This window comes from Lytechinus pictus, chromosome 13, assembly GCF_037042905.1.
Source record: "Lytechinus pictus isolate F3 Inbred chromosome 13, Lp3.0, whole genome shotgun sequence".
In the NCBI taxonomy this organism is placed as follows: domain Eukaryota; kingdom Metazoa; phylum Echinodermata; class Echinoidea; order Temnopleuroida; family Toxopneustidae; genus Lytechinus; species Lytechinus pictus.
Genome location: NC_087257.1, coordinates 1,679,583 through 1,688,769, shown reverse-complemented (window position 1 = coordinate 1,688,769; position 9,187 = coordinate 1,679,583). Strand labels below are relative to the sequence as shown.

At 37.3% G+C, this 9,187-nt stretch overlaps 1 protein-coding gene across 1 annotated transcript; it reads right to left on the bottom strand.

Annotated features, from left to right (window-relative positions):
• Positions 1-417: 417 nt before the first annotated feature.
• LOC129274789 (melatonin receptor type 1C-like) lies at positions 418-2,325 on the bottom strand. The gene has a single exon (XM_054911539.2). It carries the CDS (start codon positions 1,264-1,266, stop codon positions 418-420), a length of 849 nt encoding a protein of 282 aa, XP_054767514.2. The 5' UTR covers positions 1,267-2,325.
• Between the last annotated feature and the right edge of the window lie 6,862 nt (positions 2,326-9,187).

Sequence of the window (9,187 nt, the reverse complement as noted above, 5' to 3'; positions counted from 1 at the left end):
AAGCAAGCATAGCGTAGACCACAAACGTACGCTCCTATTATTGCTTCGTCAGGTGTAATAATACGTGGGGAAGAACTTTCATTTCGACCAGAATTGACGTTTGTCTTCCAATAGACTCGGAACTGAGTCGGAAACATTTTTTCAGAGACCATCCAATTCCAATATTTCTCTCTCTCTAGCCTTTGGCTTGTAATAAAACAGACCATGTAGACGTAGACATCGACCCGGAGAGAAAATTCATTTGGTAAAATCATGGAATTCGTATATTTATTATATGAACATTTGCTGTGATCATTTCGTTGCGTGGCGCAGTAAACAATGACAAACATGATGAATAAGGAGACATTATGAAGGTACTCAGGGTACTCAGATCTGCAAATACGAAACATTACGCATGTCTGAATCTAATGTCAATGATCAATATTGAATATCATCATCATACTTTCTTACTAACCTGTTAACATGAGGGACCGATGTATCAGCTACAGACGATGACAGCTCGTTGTCATTGCTACTCGGACTCGAAACGGACGTCGAAAGCATTGACCTAAGATGATGTCGAACGTGGAGGAAGATCTTGATGTAGCAGACGATGATGATGACGAGAGGGATGGGATAGATTCCGAGTGCCTGGAGGATATCATAGTAGTTTGAATATCGATGTTTAGATTGTTGACTGCAGGTACTGTATTTCTCGTTATAACCGAGTTGACCGAGACCAACGAACCCGGGGATGACACAGAGAGCAAAGGGTATGATCCATGTTAGAGTGATCCAGATAGCAAGGTTACGAAGTTTGAAGATGGCTTGGTAGCTTTGAAGGCGTTTTGTGATGAGGATGTATCGATTCAATGCAATAGAGGCTAAGGTATATGTGCTGCACCCTACACAGGTGAATAGAATCCCTGCAGCGGCACTACAAACCCATTCAGCCAGTGGCCATCCTTCTGTGCTAAGCAGCGCAACGGCATTCCATGGAAGGATTAACGATGTTAGGAGGTCGGCGACTGCAAGATTCACAACGAAAACGTTCGTAATCGTCCGGAGTTTTCTTGAGAACACAACAGCGAGAATGACGAGTGAATTACCGGCGGTGCCCAGGATAGAAGCGAGGATGAACATCGTAGCTACGATAGCACGTTGGGTGTAATCCGTGAATCGAAACCATTCACCTTCACCAGAACCCACCGTACTGACCGGCGAGGTGGCCATTGCCATTCCGCTCGATGTTAGCAAATCAGGGGGATAGGCCGTTGAATTTTCCATGGTTATCCTCTTTTAGCTCAAAGCGAAATACTGAAGAAGATTTCGACCTGCTATTCAAAGTCTATATTCTCGGCTTTTCTCGCAACATAATCCAAGAAGGGAATAAAATAAATATCAGTATATCTTCATCAATAATCACTTAAGATCACGTTCAGACAAAAATGAAAAAAAAAAAAAGAAAACCCAGTGAACATAGTCAGCAATTCAGTTGTTAGAGTAAGAATCGAATCTCTGATGAATGCTCAGCTTCGGTAGCATCAAACAAACTCAGCCAGACAGATGACAAACGACAGTAAATGTGCAGACCATTAGGCTTCTCTAATGTTTCACCTCTATCCTTGACCCCCTCAGTTTCGGGGCAAAAGCACCCCTCCCTCTCGTTAACGAGATTGCAGACGACACACTAAATGATGGAAATGCCTCAGGGTTGGAGGTTTAAGACTGATAATCCTTTCTTTAACCGTGTTACGTCATATCTGACAGTCAAAGCTCCTTGGCTGGTGAGTGAGTGGATAAAAACTCTTTTCACACACTGAATACCAACTTCCGAACTAAATTATCTTGTGAAATGATGAAGTGAAAGTTGAAATCAAGAGCACTCGGTATCTAACCCAATGTAGAGAACAGATTGGGCCTGGCCACATCCACAGTTTTATCAAAAGTTACAGCAAAAATTCCACTTGACAGAATGGAGTCTGGTTACGATATTGATGATGATGACACCATTATGAAACTATTCCACATGTGTCCGGTTACAAGCCAGGGATTTCAGTTCCTTTCGCTTACAAACAAAATCCGTTTCTAGCTCGAGAAACTGGAAGAAATGAAGAGCGTATCAAGGGAAATAAAACCCGGAGAGACAAACTGGAGTTACATTTCTCGGTTCAGAAGAGGGCCTAGCTCGCTACCATCGATCACTCGGCATGGAAGCATATGAAGGCCGTCTGGTATGATACTAAACTCACAGTCTCACACTATCCACACTCCACCCCAACCAACAAAGAGAGCGCGATCACCACTTGCGTGACGTCACATTCACCAGGAGCGAATCGCATGCTGGCATGCGAGGGGCTTACCCTCAATTTACACAAGTGCTCCGTCGATAGGAAATGCAAATAAATCTCATCATTTAATGCCACGTTAACCAGACTGTGGTCGTTACAATTGTGCGGTCTGTACTTAGTTGTTTAATACATGCAGAATACTATTAAATTCATAATGGACTTACCGAATCAAATTAACCTCCGCCAATCCCGATTGCTTTCGAAGGATTAGGAAGCTCATAATAGTACAAAAAATGACAATTCTAACATCATGACCTATCATATTACATTCCTTCTTAATTTTACACAGGGCTTAAGTTATGCAAACATCGACAATTGATTACCTTCAGAAGGGGTGCGAATTTGCACCTATGCGACAGATGCATTTGGTATTTTACACCTTCGACCCAAAGGTGACTCCTTAAACTTTGCGCCTGAATCCCACATGTACTGCTTAACTTTTGTCGTGATAATGGATAATACCATGGACCCTGCTATATTGAAATGAAAGTGATTTCTACTCTGACAATCTAAATTCCAAGTCCATGAGTGTTTGCATTATTATTTTATTCAATAAAGATACCAGACCGGCAGATGTTTAAGGTCGCATTTTCACTGGATAAAATAATGCAAACAGTGTATTGAGTGGGCGATTGTGGGAATTCAAACAGTCCTCTACACACTTGCTTTACACTCGCCTCATTTCTCCTGTGAGAAAAGCCAAAAAACCACAAACGTATACAACCTGTCAAACCTTTTGTAAACTATTCATGCAAAAATACTAAATTGAATATCTGTCTCCCTTTCTCCCGTACTGAGCAAATAGAAAATGAAATGCAGGTAAGATTTATTGCATATCGGTCAGGGTTGATAGATAATACATAGTTTGTGAATTTAACCTCTGAAAAGAGCCAAATTCTTTTACTTTATGGTCATTTTTATTCACAACAAAAGAAAACATCCTCGCCCCATTTCATGCATCAACTTAATCTATCATTATTACAGTCTATATCATCGGCGTAATGATAATTCATATCGTTTTGAGTGACTTTTCACATTTTACTTTTTACTACAAAATATGCCTGACGTTTATTTGTCACGGAACATGTCCCGATAATTATTGACCATTCCATTATTATGGAAATTATTTCCACAAAGCGAATATCTGATATTGGTCATCAGATCAGACGAACATAGGTAACCTGTATGCACTCAGTCTCATTCGATCACATGTACTATAGGTGTAGGTATGTTAGGCCAAGAACTTATGATAATAAAAGGCTTTAAATTTATTTTGTGATATACGATATGATTGTTACAATATATTGTATCAGTCATGAATATGATTCATGTTTCATGTATATTCATTACGGAAATAAAATAGTATTCGACACAAAGCAAAAAAAACATTCACAGACTTCTCTGTCGCATATCGTGTAAGCAGATAGCAGCATATAATTATAATGATCTATATTTAAGAGTAATGATACAGAAAAGAAATAACTAGCATTAAATGTTGGCTACTTTTAGCAATCTGCTTGTGAATAAATTTCCTAGATAACGGGTATCTTTCTTCCTGTTTGTAATGAAGTGTATACATAAACAAACTTTTGGCTTCCTCTCTTTCCCTATCGCCACTTGCATGTGGATTTCTGTCGATTATGTCAACCATTTCATCTCTTTCAAAATGTTCAAGAATCACAGTAACCATTCCTTTTCTGTCTCTTCATAACTACAAATGTCTTTTATTCCTACAAATGAAATGAGACGCAGACAGATATAGGTTGCTAATAATCAGTGTATACAAAACACGATTGAACATGTTGAATAAGCTGACCTATAATACAGGATTGGAATGTTTGTGGAACCTGCCTCTAGTTGTATCACAAATGGAATTGAATACGCAATAACAATATTATATTATGATAAAGTTAATAGAATTACAATCTGTGTGTTTCGGCCTATAATTATTCGCCGAGGTCTGTGTTTTCTTGAACCAATTTTATTTTCCAAAAGATGCCGCGTACCATTTGGGCTTGTTTGTCTCGGGTACTCTCAATAGTACATGTAATCTAATAATCATTAGGATGATACAATACTGTTATATTCACATTTGGTCTCTTCCAGCAGGTCTGATATTTAAAAAAACTCTTATTTTCAAATAAAACAGCCTCACACCTGTGACCTGATATATTTCAGGTCTGAAATTGGGATCTTATTTTGAACCCACATCCGTAAAGCAGGGGGGTGGAGAGGGCTTGCCATGCAATTGTTAACTTAAAACCTAACTTATGTTTAAAAAATCAGTAACTGAACGTGCGTCAGAAGATTCGTTTGCTTATATATTTTTATGATCCTTATGATAGTGCACTAGTATAAGCTCCAAACGGCAATCTTTATAAGGGGGTGTACTTTATTTAGAACAATTATGCTGGTGGGTAAATCAATGTAACTTTGCAGTTTGCTTCTACGTGCACTTTTAAAGGTTTTGAAGTGTTCCGTTATAGTAGCTCCATGCCATGGTTATATCATATAGCTCTATGGTTATATCAACTTTGTACAGATTGTCTAAAAACATAGCTCTCTGAATATAATGCATGCGAACATGTCAAAGATGTAGTTTGGCACTGCCACATGCATACAAGAAAGAGGTTCATTTTGGTGTGAGAAACGGTGCCGTGGACTATTCATGCGCCTGACCATACAGTGGAACTTAGGGGTTCGATTCTCGGCATGGCCCGGAGCTTCAAACTCCGTGCCCGGAGCAAAGTATTTTATCCACATCCATTATTGATACCAAAGTATGCACGTTTTAAATCAAATGAAAGGCTGAAAACACATTCATTGACATCTACCCTTTTAAACGATATTCGAATGTAATCACATTACTGATCATTTACCAAAGCTTTAGATTCTTGCGATGCCTCGCTTGCTTGTTACAATGGCTACCGTGTATCTAAAACACCGGAACACACCCCGGGATAAAATAAATAATTTTTACATCACCCGATTACAATAGACTTCTTTGATGATAATCTTTATAACTTTGTCACAGATTATCCCCGTACTGAACAAGTTATCAAATAAAGATATACCTAGAACAGATCTTCAGTAAGATCAAGTTTGACCAATTCCTATAAATCGATTTATACGTCTGTCTAAGGTAACCATGTGATAATATTTATATGAAACCATGCACCCTTTATAATTCTTATCAAAAAAACAATTCATCGTTGAAAACTAGCTGATGTATTTCTCAACAAAAAAGAAAATTACAAGAAGATAGTTGCATGTATCACATGAAGATAAGGTGTGAGCGGGTTTCGAGTCAGATAAACTTATGATGTTATTCATGAGAACTGCAGAAAAAAAAACGTTTATCTGTATATGACATAAACAATCTTAACCAAACCACTCATCCCTTTATTTTTACGGATTATTCACCCACACACAGAATGTGAATTGCTTTACAAACCGACCGTCTTCGCCGTGTCATGCATGAATCACCATATATCTACATTTCATTGAATTTTTCCTCCAAGATGTTATTCATTAAATATTTGATCCAATAATAGATAACAGCCTGTCTAGACCAACATGTGATTTTACACTGAATGCAATCCTCTTATTTGTTGCTGCATTGCACATATGGAAATTCAAATTTGTATCATTTTTTTTCTGAGCCGCATTGGCCTGAATATTGATGACAAACAATCTCCTTTCCTCAGAGTTCTACACATTACAACAAAAACTTCAGTAAAGAAAATTCCTTCTTTAATAATTTTTTACACTAACACTTCTTTCCAGCTGATGTAGGCCTGCTGTCAACTATCATGACTATAATGGCTTTGTGCCACTGTATAGTTTCCTGAGTACAATAGCTCTACGGTACAATCATGGACAGAGTCCAGAATACAATTATCATATGCAATTCAAATGCATACATGTTTTGTGAGAATATGGTAATTAATTCCGATAGATTGCATTGCTTTGTATATGAATTATTAGGTTTATGATACCCCCTCCAAATCTGTATAACATTTTTCGAGCCTGCACGTACCCACCAACTAACTCTGAGAGCAGAGCCCCATGGGATCAACTGAAACTCTTCTCAAAACACAGATATGAATGCAAAGCATTTGAGAAAACAAGACGAAAACTGACAACAACATGACGGTGAGACCGTGGGAGCCGACCAACGTTGCCTTGGAAACGCTTCAACTTGAGCATCGTCTGCACTTTCTTCTCTTTCTCTTTTTTTTCTATCTTCAAGTGGGGTAGCCACCTTGAGACCTGGTGAAAGAATGTGGTTTTCAACACAGGTGAGAAGTTGATGAAAATACTTTGAAGGTATGATAATCTGGATTTAGTGAAGGGTCTTTATGGTCTTTGGTGAGACGTCCTTGAAGGACTTACATTTTGTTAAAGAAAAAGAAAAACCTTAAGAGTTACGTCGACAATCCGTATTAACACCGGATTAAACAGGCAGCGTATAGAGATTTAGATTAGGACCGCTTTCAATCTAAAGCCTTTCGTTTCTTTATTATCATTAAGACAGTTATATTCAATGTATAACGGTCGATTTGTTTGCCTTGCTCAGATTCAGCGACAGGTTTAAAGAAAGCTGAGGTGACTTTTCAACGTGATTCTGTCGTAAGATTGTTTTCAGCATCATAAAAATTTAACCGTCTGAATAGTGAATACGTCAGGAAAATGAAACCCTCGGAGTAACCTGTGGAAAAGCAGAAAATCAAAGAATCAAGATGAACGAAAATTTTAGTGAAATTGGACAAGTAATAAGAAATTTATGAGCGATTGAATGTCAAGATCAGTAACCAAATAACGACTAATGCTGTCCTCCCATTGGTAATCAATGTTGTAGTGCCTTGATGCTCGGCCTTGGCCTTATGGCGCCTTAAGGCCTGCTTTTTCAAAGCCTTGGCCTTGAGTGGGCCTTGGCATTGAGGATTTTGAGCCTTGAAATTTCAAGGCATTTTCGAGCCTTTTTCAAGGCATTTTGTATTTTCACTTTCATTGGTTTTTATATGAGTAATTATAAATGTTTCAATTGTTCTGTGTATTTAATGACACTACTGGTCAATACTATACCAGTCAGCAGTAGCAGGAGCAGCAGCAGTAATAAGTGTACTAGCAGTGCCATCAATTGCTATTACCACCATTATCAAGAATTATCATCACATATGTAACAAAGAAAACAGCAGTGATGAAAAATAACATTTATTGGTAATGTGTTGTCATGATTAATGATGATAGCGACAATATTGATAATAATGGTAATAATGATAGTAATAATAATTATGATAAAGATTATAGTGATTTGATCACAGGAATAATTCTGACAGATCTGACTTCAATTTTTACAATTTTCATACTTTAAAACTTGCTAACTCTAAAGAATAATAACAAGGTTGATTTCTATTTCTTTAGGATTTTCCTTGTATTGTTATTTTTTTTTTTTTGGGGGGGGGCCAACAAGAATGTTGTAAGTCTTAATGATATTCTGAAAAGATTTGGTAAACTTGAACACAATCTTCAATTTTGTCATATCCATATGGGCTATGTCAATGGCATGATGAGCCAACAATTTTGAGGGGCCAAGCATGGCATATAGAACAAAATTTCTGCCAAAAAAGTTGAAAGCGATTGAAGTGAGCAAAAACATTCACCCCTTCACTATAAGAAAAGCTAATTTGGTGATAGATTGTGACAATATGTTTAGAAAACAATATCACAATTACTCCTTTTCCTTTCTTTTTTTTTTGGTTATCCTTTTCTAAGTTTATTCTTGGTGGTGGAACTTCTTCTCTCTTTTTTGTTTTATTTGGGGGTGAGAAAGAGAAATGGGAAGAGAGAGAGAGAAGAAGGGGGAGAAACATGTGAGAAAGATGGGGGTGACACATTTGGCTAGTTAGGCAGAATATACTGCAAAATCAGATAATATGTTGATAGACAGTGCATCTTTTCTAGATTGTATATAATTTTGTTTTGTGTCTAGTGTCTCAGATTGACAAAACAAAGTAAAAAAAAACGTTTACTTCTTTTTAATCTTCTGGTTCGACAGTGAATTTCATTTCACTCCAGTTTCAAGGAAATAAACAGCGCATTTGTTAATGTGTCAATATGATTTAATAAAGAACTCTATTTTACTGTTTCGAGAAATAATTGGCATTTACCCTCCCCCAACTAATATTCTTTATCCCGGTTTTTGAAGTAAAATAAGTGTAGAAGATACAAAAAATGAGAATTGAAATTTATAAGTGGTTGTAAGCAGAAAAAAAACATGAGTCCTAAAAATGAGTCATTTTCAGATCAGCATTCGAAAATTTCAACTTGCGCTTTGTGCTCTCTCCCCCCCCCCACCCCCGAAAAATTTCCTGTAGGAAAAAATGCCCCTTTTCCAAAATCGAAAATGCCCTCTTTCCAAATGGAATATGCCCTTTTTTCAAACAGAAATACCTTTTTATATATAGTAAAACAAATACATTTTAGGTTCGAAAATCATGGATCGCGCTCGCATCAATTATTGTTTAGTACGGTACTTATCCTATTCATGGTTACAAAAAAGTCCAGTTTTCAAAGCTGGAATATCACAAATTTTTGGCTCGCGTTCTGCACCCGCATCTTAAGTAAAGTACTCATTCTGTTCCCGTTTACAAAAAAAAATGCGTAAAATGTCAAGTTTTCAGGTTGGAATATCACAATTTTTTGAGCTCGCGCTTTGCGCTCGCATTGTTGATTGGTGAGTTATGTATCCTATTTATGAGTCACTAAATGCAGTCCTTAAAGGTCAAGTCCAGCCCAGAAAAATGTTGATTTGAATATAGAGAGCAAAATCAAACTAGCATAACACTGAACAT

What these genes read in the sequence shown, in the direction of transcription:
- LOC129274789 (XM_054911539.2), bottom strand. Translation starts at nt 1,266, where the DNA reads ATGGAAAATTCAACGGCCTATCCCCCTGATTTGCTAACATCGAGCGGA.